The sequence below is a fragment of the Tursiops truncatus genome, chromosome 6, assembly GCF_011762595.2.
Source record: "Tursiops truncatus isolate mTurTru1 chromosome 6, mTurTru1.mat.Y, whole genome shotgun sequence".
Taxonomy (NCBI): domain Eukaryota; kingdom Metazoa; phylum Chordata; class Mammalia; order Artiodactyla; family Delphinidae; genus Tursiops; species Tursiops truncatus.
Genome location: NC_047039.1, coordinates 2,390,405 through 2,405,922, shown reverse-complemented (window position 1 = coordinate 2,405,922; position 15,518 = coordinate 2,390,405). Strand labels below are relative to the sequence as shown.

Here is a 15,518-nt window from a genome sequence, read left to right as displayed (position 1 = left end):
TAACAAAACAGGACGCAGCTAACGGGAGCTCCTGGACACACCTTGTCGCGGGCAAAGAGCACACCCCAGGGTGGAAACCTTGCACGTGAATGAAGAGAACTGGAATTCTAAGGTCTTCGCATTTTTATTCCAGTACTAAACCCTCCTTAGGATCTCCTTCTTCTCTCTCTGAACACTACCGGGATCCTGGCGAGCCCTGAAGCAAGATTTCAACAGGAAGGGTTGAGACAGGGAACTGGCCTGACCTTGGTTAGCACACATTTCTGAACCCCTCAGTCAAAAGGGTGAGTTCTAGCTCTTACTCATTACACTGTACACGCAAAGACACCTGCCCATAGGTTTCTTTTGAAGGCTTTCCTCTACTTTTGTGGACATTATCTTATTTATCCTCAGAGTTTCTAAGTAAAGATTTCAGAAGGCTGTCACGTCACCACTGTGACATAAGGAAAGCCATCCAGAAAGACGGGGACAGAGGATCGTGAAATTCCTGCAGAGAACATGGCTCGCCAGGGACGGGGCTGCCTCCATCATTTGTGGCTGGGGACAGGGCTGCCTCCATCATTTGCGGCTGGGGACGGGCCCGGCTCCATCATTTGTGGCTGGGGACAGGCCCGGCTCCATCATTTCTGGCCGGCTTGCACAGGGTCTCACTTTTTCTGCACCAACGTGAAGCTACTGACATGCCTGTCCCCTCCAATCGGTACGTGTACGAGCTCACGTGTACGACATGTATGTGGGTGAGCTCATTTCTCGGTCCCGCGGACGCACGGGTTGCAATGCACCTCAGGGCACCCAGCCCGGCTCCCCGCCCCGCCCTGCCCCGACCCTTCCTGGCTGCTGGACCCCGCTACATATACACGAGGGCGGGCACTCACGTGGCAGGGGCGGCGCGGGGCAGGCCGAGCGCAGAGACGCTGGTGGAGACGCCGGTGGCGGCGGGCGGCGGCGAGGGCAGCAGGGCACGGAGCAGCGCGGCGGGCACGGGGCCGGGGCGCGCAGCGCGGGGCACGGGGCCCGGTCCGGGCGGCGGAGGCGGCGGCGGTGGCGGCGGGAAGGCATCGGGCCCGGGGGCGGCCGCCGGCGGGCTGAGCGGCGGGGGCGGCGGCGGGAGCGCGCTCCACGGGGCCTCGAGCTCGGGGGGCGTCGGGGACGCGGGCGTCGGGGGCCGGGGCGCGCCGGGGCTCAGGCTCTGCGCGGCGATGAACTGCTTGGGGCGCGCGTAGCTGAAGGAGCCGGAGGCCTGCATGGCGGGCGCGGGGCGGGCGGCGGGCGCGGGGCGGGCGGCGAGCGCGCTCATGGGCTCCGAGCGCGGCTCCGGGGGCTCCGGGGACGCGGGCGGCGAGGAGCGCACGCGGGCCTCGCGCTCCAGGCGGATCTGCTGCTGCAGCTGCTGGATCTTGAGCGCGTCCCTGCGGGGAGAAAAGGACACCTTCAGACGGGCCGGGAGAGACGGGAGGCCCTGCGACCACCCCTCCCCATGCCCCCAGCCCCCTCCCCGCCCCGCGGGAGCCCGAGGTCCACCGAGGACACCAATGATCTCAACGTCGAACTGAACTCGTACCCCAGGTGAGCCTAACCGGTTTACAGATGCCAGGGATGGACGTTCTGTCTGACCCGCGGAAGTTGCACTGCATTTTAACAGAACCAGAAATACTAAGAGAACAGCTTCTGACCTGAGTCCTCAGCCCTCTCACCTGTAGCCGAGTTTTGGAAAAACTCTTATCACAATGGGGAAGTTAAAAGAAAGAAACACTTGATTTAAGTTACTTTGGGTAGATTTAGGTGAATCCAACTTCCCTACTTCATTGCTGTCAACTCTGTAGTCAATAAATACCACAGGCTGATGCTGGGGGGTAAGACCTACTTTAATTTCTGCCTTTGCTCCCTAAAAAACATATGCAAAACCTACTCTACCCCCAATTTAGTAGGAAACCGTGAACTGCCAATCCTTTCTACAAACCGTAGTACAAACTGAAATTTGGTACCATATCTGAAACATGCAAACGACACCCATCTTTCACCTGCAGGGGTTCAATAAGCAATAACAAATTATTAATTTTACAGTAATGCAGTTTTAATTTCCCAGGTGTTTTCCATCAGGAAGGGACAGTTTGAATTTTAATTTTTGATAAAGAGGTTAGCAATAAAGCAGTTAGCAATCAGCTAAAATCTTACTCTTATCTTAACTCAAAAGCTTTCCTGTCTAGCTGTATTTTACATCTGAGATGTCTTCCTTTATCCACATCAGATAGTGACCCACAGCTGTGAGAAGAAACTTCAACGGAAGGTGGCACTGTAACAAGCGAATAAAATAGGAACAATCCACAGAGACGCAAAGCTATGCTCCTAACTTGAAACCGTATAAAACTAAGAAGCAAAACCCCCAAGACCTCCTGTCCATAGGTTTTTAACCTTCAAATTCAAAGCAATAAAAGCAACTGAAGCTGTTGATAAAAAGGTAAAAAAAAAAAAATTAAAAAAAAAATAATTTAGATCTGTTATCAAGTATCATTGGATACGGCAATATCTGTCAAGGAGTTCTAAATTCCTTCCCATGTCTCTGATTCCCTGCTGTAATTATCCAGTAAAGTGATTACATTTAAGTCCATGAAAAGACGCCTTCTTGGGAACTGAAAAGTGTGAGGGGAACATGGCTGTAGATGCTTAATCCAGGCAGAGCATCCACGACTCCGACAGCAATGAACCCTGGGTGGTCCTCTGGAGCTTAACTGGAGTCTTTTAAGAGCAGCTGTGCCAGTGCTAGGATCCACGGGATGCTGAGGTTCCACATGTCTGTGTGGTCTGGCTAGACTGCCCAGCCTTCATGTGTTTAGAACCGGCCCAGGAATAGGACTCATAAAAACCACCCACCAGTGCTCTCATTCTGAATCCCCAAATGCTCCTTTCTGATCTCCCTGCCTTTACTTTCTCTTTCTTATTTCCTACCCACTGCAAAATGCATCCTATTCCTGGACCGTTTCTCCCCAACATTCAGCTGACCTGGGCACCGGGACTGGAAGTGATCCGTAGGGCCCTGCGGAAGGCACTGCCCCCTCCTCTGGGCCAGCAGGGTTCACCATGGCCAGAGCCTCAGCTGTATTTGCAGGTATTTCCAGCTTGGCTGTATGAAGCCACCCTGGCTCCAGACATCACATTGTGCCCCGTGTCTGCAGGGGGTTTCCTCTGCCCCAGGATTAGGGATGGCCCCCGAGAAGCCAGTCTTCAAAGAAGCCATACCAGGGAAGCTCTGACCACCACTGGTTCTAACTTTGTCCATGGGGTCAAGTCTACTCATTTGGGCATTAAAAAAACCATCAAGTTTGCTAGCTCAAGAGAGCTTAAAACTGCCAAGATGCTACTGTTAGTGGTAAGTGACAGTTCAAGAAATTAATGTAGCATTTCACAAGAAATGGACAGGCATTCCAGTGATGTGGTCCTAGTATATACTGCATGAAGAACTGTGCCACCTTTTCCACTCCCCTACACTGCGCTGGAGAGGAATGTGACAGGCAGAGAATTGGAGGGGTGGGGGAAGGGAGGGCAGAACAGTTGCTTTGAATCTTTAAGTGTCTGACTTGATTTCTGCACTGATCCTAATATTTCAAAAAAAATATTTGAGTTAAATGGTTCTGACACCCAGATTCTGAGATGACAAAGTGCACAACTCTAAGTCACTTTCTCAGTCCTTGTTATTTTCATAAACGTTGATTTTCACAGAGATAAAAAAGCAAAGGGAATGAAAGGTCCCAGGAAGGCAAGACTGCTTGTGGCCTCTGGAAATTACTGAGAATTACCTGTCACACTGACATCGGTCTTAGAGATGTTTTCCTGGATCTAACTCCAAGGCAAGGGAAACAAAAGCAAAAATAAACAAGTGGGACTACATCAAACTAAAAAAGCGTCTGCACAGCAAAGGAACTATCGTCAAAACAAAAAGGCAGCGTACTGAATGGGAAAAGATACTTGCAAATCGTGTATCCCCTATATAAGGAGTTAATATCCAAAATATATAAAGAACTCAGACAACTCAACAACAAAAACACAAACAACCCAATTAAAAAGTGGGCAGAGGTTCCGAATAGACATTTTTCCAGAAAAGACATACAGATGGCCAACAGACACATGAAAAGATGCTCAACATAGCTGATCACCAGGGAAATGCAAATCACAACCACTATGAGATATCACCTCACACATGTCAGAATGGCCATCGTCAAAAAGAAGAAATAACAAATGCTGGAACGGATGTGGGATGGAGGGAAAATTTCTGTTGGGGGGAATGTAAATTGGTGTAGCCACTATGGAAAACAGTATGGAGGTACCTCAAGAAATTAAAAATAGAGCTACCATATGATCTAGCAATTCCACTTCTGGCTATTTGTCTGAAGAAAATGAAAACACTAATTTGAAAACATATATGTACCCCAATGTTCACTACAGCATATTTACGATAGCCAAGATATAGAATCAACCTAAGTGTCCACTGATAGGTGAATGGATAAAGAATATGTGATATATTAATCTCTCTCTCTCTCTCTCTCTCACACACACACACACACACACAAAATGGAATATTACTCAGCCATAGAAGCAGAAAGAAATCCTGCCATTTGTGACAACATGGATGGACCTGGAGGGTAGTGTGCTAATAAGTGAAATAATTTAGAGAAAGACCAAAACCATGTGATCTTACTCATATGTGGAATCTAAGTACACAAACACAACACAACACATAAAGATTTAGTCTAGTGGTTACCAGAGGGGAGGGGGTTTGGGGTGGGTAAAATGGGTGAAGGGTGAAGGGGGTCAAGTGTATGGTGATGGACGGTAACTAGACATGCGGTGGGGATCACTCTGCAGTGTGTATGATGGGGAACTATAATGCTTTACACCTGAAACTCACATAATAAAAATAAAATATTTAGTATTTGTAAAACACCTTTAAAAAAGTTATCACTTTTTTGGTTTCCCCATTTTTTTCTGCTGTCCTTTCTGAGAATGAAATGAGAATGCAAAACTGACCTGAATGTCTTGGAGACACTGTGTAAAGGCGGGAAAGTCAGGTTAATAAGCGCTGAGACTCAAGCAGGACAATGCAGTCCTCGTGTTAAAGTTGCCTCCATCTAGCCTCTCCCAGCTTTTTTCTCCTCTCCCCACCACAACCCCCAACTCAGAAAGCCTAAGAAAACCTGCTCTCACCCCTCCTTCAATTCTCAAGGCTTCAATACCTCAGGGAATGAGCTGGCTAGACTCTTTGTGATGCACCTGCCACAGTCCTTTTACAAGCCGGGAACCTGTTAAGTAACTTGTTCAAGGTCACAGAGCAGGTACCTGCAGAGCCAGTCAGGTCAACATAAAAGAATCCGGACCTTCAATGTGGTTTTTAAAAAGTCTGTGGTCATCTTTCCCTCCTGGGGACCTCCGCTCTCATGCCTCTTTGCTGCCATAGAAACCAGGGTCTTTAGGATCGGAATCATCGAAGTTTTAAATACTTACACATTTAAGAATATATTTAAGATCTCTGACTTTGAACTTGATTCTTCCCAGGGTGAAATGGTGCAAAGACGAAGATCTTGGCAACCCAGGAAGGGGATGTGTCAGGACTAACTCAGGGGATTCCCTTCTCCATGACAGGAAATCACAAATCCTCGTCCTCCCACCCCGATGGTTTGGACACAGCTTTTAGCAAGAACAGTTTCATGCTGGTTGGATGGGGAAGGTTCAGATTTGACAGGGATAAGTAGGGCTGTAGAAACCATTTTTACTTTCCAATTCAGTAATCTCTCCTGCCACCTGATTAAAGCAGTCTTGGAGAAACCAGCCAGCCGGGCAGCAGTGTAGAGCAGGGGGCAAAGGCTGGCCGGGCAGGGGGACGGCGCTGGCCAGACGCATGCTGTCCCCAGGGTGAGCTCAACAGACTCCCAGAGACGAGCACGACTACATCCACCTTGGTTACCTTACAGAGCAGACCTTAGTGACGGAGATCACGTGCTTCCTGCAGGGACCTCCCTCTTCACGGGCAAGGGGACAGCAGTGGCGCATGGGAGGGGGGCCTGGAGACTGGGCTGGGGCTGGGCGCTAAGCCTGGGACCGGCCCGCACCTACTGCTCACAAAGCCACGCGGGGTGGCAGGCGGGGGCCGACTCCTCCCCAACCTGGGCTGGCCTGACACAGCCCAGCAGCCCTGGGAGGATGGCTGAAAAATCCCCCGTGGGTCAGGTTAGCGAGGTCAGGGCAGAGCCTGGGGGCAAGGGCTCGTGCTATTGCACATCACCCTGTCCAAAGTGCTCAGTAAACAGAAAAGGATTATTAAAATGTTAGTTATGATTACTACAGTTCGCTTTGTCTCTGGGGACCTGCAGCCCAAGCTTAAAATGAATGACATGAAAGTAAGCTTCTGGAGAACAACTTTTATGTAACCTGGAAATTCCCAGCACGTCCCTGTGGATCAAGGGCTGGGTTGCCAGCGTTCACACTGACCAGGACGGAGCAATTACAATTGTCCGAGAGACTCTCAGGGTCGCAAAGCTGGAAAACATTCATGCTTTCAGGACAGACAGGCTGTGGGCTTATATATTTTCTTTCCCTTTTTACTGGATACAGAAGCCACTGCACGGTGAGTTACAGACCTGCGCCCTCTGAACCGGGTCCTGCAGTTCGTAAGGACTCCGAAGGCAGGGCTGTGACCTGCAGCGTCCTCACAACACCCCGCCGCACACAGGTGAGGGACACGTCACCGCCAAGCACAAGCATCTGGTCACTCCTGGCTGCCGTGCCCTGCCGGGTCCACGAGGTGTGCCCCGTCAGGCCGTCCTGCAACAGAGCCCACCCTGGACTGCCGAATTCCAACCATTTCCACATGTAGGAAGGTAAGCGAATGACAGACAAACTGCTGGGTATTCCCACAAGGGAGTCCTCTCTGGCTGGGATTAGCTCAGCACTGTCTGTATGAGAGCTCAACACATGAATTCTGGAGCTTATAAACTAGACAGAATATAAAACTCCTACAGGGGCTTCAGTTCAAGAAGGACTAAGTTCCCTCTATGACTTTATGACGTCAGTCCCTCAATGGCCTCGTTCTACACTCAGGCTTCAGCGTGTGTCTTCCCAGCACAGCAAACCACGGCCGCTGGGTGAGGGTGGAGATCCAACACCTGACTATTGCCCCTGGCAACAGGTGTACAGATCACAGTCCTGAAGGCAATCATCTACACGCTCAAAATGAGTTCCCAGGAGCCAAATGAGGGGGTACTGCCTTGGGTTTAGGGGGGTCACAAGTGCGAAGACAACTATGAATTTAAACGCACGCCCCTAAGGTTGGGGGAGAGAGCAGGGATAAAGATTTGGATGTTCTCTGATCTTTAATGCGCCTTTAAGATTGTCAACACAGAACTTCTCTGAGATGTTAAAAGAATTGGGGGGAACAAGATGGACAGATGCTTAACTGTTGGTCTTACAATGAAATAAAGCATTTGGCATATTTTAAGGTTCCACGTGGTTCATGTTTCCTCGAATTACCATTTTATGATTGAGAGGCCCGTGCAGCCCGTCTGGTCATTTTCACCTCAGGTATGTTTGCTGCCTTGAGTATCGGAAGCAGGGCTGTGCAGCCTGGCCCTGTACGAATAAGTTTTGACCAAGGGCAAAGTGTCCTGTTTTTCAAAAGAAACAACCATTACCTACTCACCAAATGGCTTTATTCTCCTGGAAGAACAAAAGGCATTCTCCCACTTCTCTCCCCTTCCAAACATTTTCAGTTTGGTATCTCCCTCTCTGCTCAAATGCAGGCACTCAACTAAATACTGGCTGCATTTAATTAAAGTCCCAGATTTCTGTCAAGTGGAAAACTAGCTGCTCCATCAGCCTCGCTGGCACTCGGGGCACCGCTGCGTCTTTCTAAGGGGTAAAGCCACCTTCTTGCAGACAAAGCCACTGCCACACAGGCCACTTACAAGGAGAAACAAGCAACCAGAGACAGAAACGGTCAAACAGTTCAACGGCTTGGCCTCTAGCTTTCTAAGACTTTGGACAATTCACTTATCCTCTCTGGGGCCCAGTTTCGCAATCTTAAAATGGAAATCTATAGTGTAATATCCGCGAGGTCCTAACAAACTCTCAGATCTTACGATCCTTACTCTTAAAGCCCAGTAACATTTAAACATTATAAAGAACCTACTTTTAAAGGAACTTGTAAAGAACTAACCAAGTCCCAGTATGGGTTTATCTGTATCCATGTTAACCTCAAGCATCTCCTGTCTTCACATCCATTTCAAGTGGTTTGGAAACATGAACACAGCACATTTTGCTAAACAGAAATAGATTTTAAAGGCATCAGAGTGGCAAACTAAAGTAATTCCACAGTACATCCTTTTCTAAGAGGAAAGACAGTTCTATACTGAATAATCATCACTTATTGGTTAACATTAGTTGCATTTCTTTTTCTTAAGACACATATACCCATAGATAAACTCCATTCAAAAATTAAGCAAAACAGCTTTTGGGTGTTTTGTGGCTGGATGCGTTTCTGCTGTGATGGTCTCTCCTAGGGAAATAGGAGCTCTTTCAGTGGCTCAGTAGCCACTGTTGTGTTAATAAACCTTTCTCCTCGTCTTCTTTGTCCTCTGACCCGATTTTGTACGCCTTCTACCAATTAATGTAAGGGGTTCCCTCACCCTAAAGGTAGGGCCTCACTCCGGCTGCCCTGCAGCCCCCGACCCGACGGTACCACCCTCCTTCCTGGAGCCATCTCCCCCCTGACCTTTGACACCAGACCCATCCTCGCTCCCCACCCTTTGACACCCCGCCTCCCCCATGGTCTTGCCCAGCTCTCTGACTGTGGGTCCCACCACGATCTAGGGCTCCCTGATTTTCTCCGCGTCACCCTCACCCCCCCGAGCCCCTGGAGCCCAGACCTCAGTCCGGAATCCCAACTGGACGACCCACTTCCATGTATCAGAAACACGCTGCTTCACTTCCACTCAGCGTGTCTAAATCAGAGTCCCTCTCACCCCTTACCCACTGTCTCAGGAATCCACGCCGAGCATGACAGGAAGGCGTGTCCTTGCCCTCTGACAGCTGACTGACCACTCGGATGGGACCCCCTAGAGGGAAGGCAACCAAATGGGGGCCAGCAGGTAAAAAGAAGCCCAGAGAGAAAAGCCTAAAGAAAGACAGTGACCACCGCCTGGGGCCAGAGGACCCGAAGGCCAGTTTCATCTGAGCTTCACGCGCACAGCAGCTGCCTCCTCCACCCCCGCCCTTTCTACGTCTCACGTTATTTCAGACGCCCTCTAACTCACTGAAGAAAGGGGCCTGGAGACCGACCAGCCCACTCTCCTTACTGCACAGGCACACGAGACGTGACGTGGCTGCACAGGTCTTCAGCCGCTCGGGGCAAAGGCCTCATCGGAACATGTTGCTGGTGAAAACAACACTAAAGTTAATCTAGCTGCACCGTCTTTAGCTGATAAACCAGTAAGTGGACGGGTATGTCTATTGTTCCTCAAGTTGTGGAAGAAACCATCCGAAGGACTAAAAACACACGGTCAACAGTGCTGACCTCTGGAGATGGAAACCTGAATGAGGTAGGGGGGAAGTCTTGTTTTTGCATTTTACAGTATTTTACACTAGTGGTCTGAATACTTTTTAACCTTGTGTATATAAAAATACAGTGGGAAAAAATATATATAAAGTTCCCAAAACATAAATTTTAAACGTAAAGGTTTTAAACCATATAAAACTCCAGAAGCTAGTACTTTACAGAAGGTCACATCATAAAAGAAGACACAGTGCTGGCTCTTAGCAAATGCACATCCCGGAAGCCTGAGGACGTCCATCCCGTGTACTGAAGCCACGGGGGGCGGGGCGCTCAGCCTGTCACGGTTGCTGCTGGAACCTCCTGCGTCACTGCTAGTGGTAACGGCTGTCACTGAGTACTTACTATGCAGCCAACACAGCTCTAAGTGCTCAGTCTATACCGACTCATTTAATCTTCATAAAAACCACAGAAGATCTTACCATCTCCACTTTACGGATGAGGAAATGAAGGCACAAAGATACATCGAGTTGCTCAAGGTTACACAGCTGGAAAGCAGTGCAAATGGGCCTTGAACCAAAGAGGTCTGGCCGGTGGCTACGATGCACGGCCTCTCTCATCAAGGGAGCAGGGTTTGCCGGGACTCCACACGCACTGGGATTTCTCCAGCCACAGAGGGCCTTTCTGATGTGGGTTCCACCTACCTCGGGCTTGAACTCTGTCCCTCCTATCCCCTTTGCTTCGTTGTTACTGGGATACAGACATTGCAGTGGAGCTCCAAACAGCTACACAGACATAACCTGCTACATCCTGAAGACATCCCTTGTGTATAGTGGAATTACAATGCCCAAGTAGGTAATGTTTACGTCTCCTCCGCCAGGCTTGACAAACTTTTACTCACTGGAGAAACTGTAAGAATATACAAAGTAACTTGAAGGAGTTAGTTTAGAAACTAAGAAATTAATTTGTTCCCTGAATTTCTTATTCCTGTATTTGTATCATCAACCAGCAAACGTTACACTGAGAGACTAGTAAATGCTCATTCCCCACTAACTAAACAGCTATTTACAGCTATACAATCTAAGTCGAAAACACAGAAGAGGGACAGGAAGATGAGATAAACTGGTGAACATTCTCAGTGCATACTTCACAAGTTAAAAGTGAATCCAAATTCCTAATAACATTCAAATACACGCCACATAACAGTAATAAATCCCAGCATGGAGCTTCAGCGCACAGAAGTTCCCACATACTTTTAGTTCTAGCCTTTAGTGTGCTCTTTGAAGAAGATGCTCATTGTAGAAAAAATAAAAGTACGAGAAGAATAATGTCGTAAACAATTGGAATTGAACCCTTAATAAGGACGGCTTTGTTTTGGAAATCAGACAGCCTCCTCTGTCACCTCTGCCACTGGGCTGCAGAAGTGAGTGTGCCACCCACGACTTGTGTGGCCTTGACTGAGACAGCTCTGAGCTTCCTCTTATCTGTGAAACGGAAAGTTGGCCTATTTTTAAATCGTCCCTTTAAACACGTTTTAAAATGCTTCCAACTATAAAATGCACTCTCTGGTCTTTCGAGACAGCAATCTGAATATTACTCATTTGCTACGTTACTCGATCTCTTGAGAGACTGCATCACTGACGATGCTGGATTTTTAAAAAATTGTATCTTTTACATGCTGACGAACAACACTAATTTATAAAGATGACTTTCTAGGTTTCTATTAACAAAGGCCCGCCACTGAAGAACTAAACATTTCTGAATGGATAATAATCTGCCAATACTTAAGCCCCCCAAGGGTAAAGCAGTGAAAGGAGTGCACAGCTGGACCCGGGGACCTGGCGTGATTTATCTCCTAGAAGTCGGCCGTCGCTAGTCTCAGCGTTAACGGCCACAGGTTCACGGTGTGGATGCAGCCTCACCTGATCACGAGGCCCCAGTCCAAACCTCCCATCCAAGAGGGAAAACGTTCTTGAAACAACTCAAAAGTGCTCTTTGGCAAGTTTCGGAGATGTGTTCAATTAAGAGACCGGCGACTGTGTCAAGAATTGTCAGTTTTAAGTGGCTGTGACCTTTCTTACTTTGACCTGATGACCTTGACATTCCTTAGCGGCTGGGGAATGAGACGCAGTGGTGATGGATCCGACAGACCCTCGAGAGGCAGACCCAACCCTTCCAGCAGCAAATGAAGTTTATCCAAATGTGTCTTGGGAAGAACTAATAAATGACGTTCCCTCCCTGAGAAATGACTGAAACCACCAAAATAATCCTTAGATAAAAAACCCAATTATTTACTGTAATGACTCTTAAGATAAAAATGAGGTAAATTTATTATAGTTGCAGGATGTTTCCAACAGGGCTACATATAACTGTGTATAGTGAAGAGTCATTCATCTGGGCTTCCCTGGTGGCGCAGTGGTTGAGAGTCCGCCTGCCGATGCAGGAAACACGGGTTCGTGCCCCGGTCCGGGAAGATCCCACATGCCGCGGAGCAGCTGGGCCCATGAGCCATGGCCGCTGAGCCTGCGCGTCTGGAGCCTGTGCTCCGCAACGGGAGAGGCCACAATAGTGAGAGGCCCGCGTACCGCAAAAAAAAAAAAAAAAGTCATTCATCTGGTATTCTAGCAAATGGAATTTTCTATAATATGGTCTTTAGGACCATCTCCAACACAACAAAAACCCTGCAACATCTTGAAATGCCTTTTGAAAGAAGAAAACTTTACAGCATGTACAGCTGTTGCACTGCACTTATTTTACCGAACTTTATTAATCTTTTCTAAAACATACATACTGAGGTTTGTTACACACGTTGGGGTTTATGATTATACTGTAATGCTTTATACACTAGGTGCCCTTCATTTAGGGAAACAGTATATACACCTGGATGTGCTGCTCCATTTTTTTCCATTTTTTTTTGGCCGTGCCACACAGCTTGAGGGATCTTAGTTCCTCGACCTGGGATTGAACCTGTGCTCCTGGCAGTGAGAACGCTGAGTCCTTACCACTGGACCACCAGGGAAGTCCCACAGTCTTTCTAAGATGTAAGACAAAATAATGGAGAAAGCCAGCGGAGTGAGTACAGCATCCGTGTGATGACGCGCACAGATGGGGTGAGGGATCACGCAGATGGAGGGGGGCCTGGATCGCCTCGTCCTACAGAGCAGGAAGCCACTCTGTGCAAGGCCGTGGGAGCTTAGGTGGGAAATGGGATTCCTCGCTCCAGCCTCTCGAGTGAAGACACCGAGGTACGAATGTCTTTCACTAAAAGGTTTTCACTAACAATTAAACCAAAAAGTCATTTCTAACAAGAATATACATAAACATCCCAAAGAGCAAAGGAAAGTAGGGTCCAATTCAGTTGGGTTCCATTGAGGGCCACCTCTTCCCTGACGTGTGAGGGGTGAGCCCCACTTAGTAAGGTAGAGCTGACTGTCCAGTGGGTCTGTGTCCGAGTCACACAGCCACACGGTCCGTGTGTGTGTGTGTGTGTGTGTGTGTGTGTCTGCATATATCCACACATGCGACTAGATACGGTACTATCAGCATACTGCATATTTTCAGGTTTAAATATGACGTTATTGTCTAAAGACTACAGTTTTGAGTAAAAATGATGCAGAATGTATTTAATTACACTTCTATGCCTAACCTGACCTTTTAAGTATGATCTACTATCTTGACTGCAGCTACCAGTAAAGAAAATGACATCTGTAAACTCAGAAGCAGAAGCAATTCATACCAGGGAACCAGGAGTAATATGTATTTTTGTTGTTAATGCCTTCTGAATAAACTCAGATTAATATAATAGTTGTTAAGTACAGAAACGGAAAAGTATGAATTGACTAGTGGCTTTTTTCTTGCTCTGGAATTTGTCAGTCTATAAAACACGTCGTAAGACATTAAAGCCACTTATGATGTATGTTAAGGACAGCACCATGCTGTCATCTTTTAAAAATTGTTACTATGTAGTATCAGGAGGACACTGGGACACTGAAGGGGCAGGCACTCCATCCTCCACCGTTTCCGGCGGGGGTGGGGCGCCCTCCTTGCCTGTATCCTTACCCCCCCTTCAGTGAGCGTGGGAGGTGGGTCTGTATGACGCACCTGTGAATGGGCAGGGAAGCCGCTCAACTCCAGGGTGAAGTATCAGCAAGCCCCCTCAGCCCGGCGACACACCCTTCTCCTCTCGTACAGACTTGAGGCTTTTTGGATTCCCTCTCTGCCTCCTCTGTTCATCATGCGAATGGTCCCAAACTTGAACAGGGAGAAGGGATACCCCCTAGAACATCCATACATCGTTCACGCATTTCAAAGGTCTGGAAGAAACTTAGACATATGGGCCCCCTTGCTAATTAATAAAGCAGTGCACACTCAAACCAACAGTCCTCATTGGTTCAGATTTATCACAGTGGCTATAACCCCAACTCTGGGAAAGGGCAGAGAAGGTGTGGGTGGGCTCAGATCGACTCAATGCAATGACAAAAAAAGTGTTAAACAGACCCACTCCCTCGTGGAAGGCAACTGGAGGACCATCTACTGATAATACAACACGTGCCTTCACGGGCAGGTCCCCCTCCTCACCTAAGGGCTCTGGCAAATACACGTTGATCGACATCTTTTCAGACCGGCCACAGTTCAGCATCCTTCCCCTCCCCTGAGGACAGAAAGGTTGTCTTTATCAATCCTTTTAAGTTCAGCTGATCTAAACAGTTTAAATTTACTGACACAGGGCTTGCAACATTTTACCTTTCTTGCCCTGTAACAAAATGCTGCCATCAAATTTTGATTATGAAACTGGTGAGAACACAAGCATAAACATAACCTTTTGGACCAACAGAACCTAACGTTTATGGCTTTTAGTGTTAAAGCACAACAAGAGCTCCTACGAATGGATTCAGTCAAAACACTTCTTCTCTGTAAAACCGAACTCATAATTGTAACTAACAACTGCACAGACTGCTACACAAGGTTTCTTTTTATCTCTTTTAAAATTAAATCCTATTTCTTTTCTTTTTTTTTGGTGGTACGCGGGCCTCTCACTGTTGTGGCCTCTCCCGGCCTCTCACTGTTGTGGCCTCTCCCGTTGCGGAGCACAGGCTCCGGACGCGCAGGCTCAGCGGCCATGGCTCACGGGCCCAGCCGCTCCGCGGCATGTGGGATCTTCCCGGACCGACGAACCCGTGTCCCCTGCATCGGCAGGCGGACTCTCAACCACTGTGCCACCAGGGAAGCCCTAAATCCTATTTCTTAAACTTCACATGATAAAAAAAAAAAAGCCAAAAAAATCCTATTGGGTTTCCATATGCACAAAAGAAATAAACCCTCTTGACCCGCAATTCACACCTCATACAAAACTTAAGTGAATCTTTGACTTAAATATGAACCTCAAACTATAAAATTTCAAGAAGAAAACACAGGAACACCTTTGTGACCATAAGTTAGGCAAAGATTTCTTTGATAGATACCAAAAAGTGGGATCCATAAAGGAACAAAAAACTTGGTAACTTGGACGTTTTACAGTTAAAAACTTCTGCCCTTCAAAATGCAAAAGGGACCGAAAGGACACCGTGAGAAGGATATTCTCCCTCTCCCTCCACTTTCTCTTCCCAGTGTCCACCAGACACCCTGCCTACCGGCCCCTCCTGAGCAGCCCTGCAAGCAAGCAGCACATACAGACGTGTAACACGTGGTGGTTCCACTGCTCTTTGTAACCAGGTTTTTTTCAGTACACGAACTTCCACACTCGGTACATTTATTAATTACTCGGGTGCCACGCTGCCTTCGCTGGTCATGCACAGGATGGGGACCAAATGCTTTGGAAGTAATTCGTTTCAGAGTTTACTTAAGCAAATACGGAAAAGGAACAGATAAAAAACTTTAATTTGTCTGCCTCAGTTAAAACAAACATGAAACTTTCCTAAAGTATCAGTCTCCCTGCATTATTTAGGTCATGCTCCATAGCTTAGCTGTGTCAGCTGCTGGATCC

General features: G+C 47.9%; 1 protein-coding gene across 10 annotated transcripts in view; it reads right to left on the bottom strand.

The window, feature by feature from the left end:
* The window catches only part of PALLD (palladin, cytoskeletal associated protein), a 272,833-nt gene that overhangs the window by 42,616 nt on the left and 214,699 nt on the right, over positions 1 to 15,518 (bottom strand). For 8 of the 10 annotated variants that reach the window (XM_073805704.1, XM_033857510.2, XM_073805702.1 and 5 more), the window contains one exon: positions 876 to 1,409. The exons of the other annotated variants lie outside the window; for them this stretch is intronic. In XM_073805704.1, the coding sequence (XP_073661805.1) occupies positions 876 to 1,409 (534 nt within the window). The remainder of the gene's footprint in view (positions 1 to 875; positions 1,410 to 15,518) is intronic. 10 annotated transcript variants of the gene reach the window in all.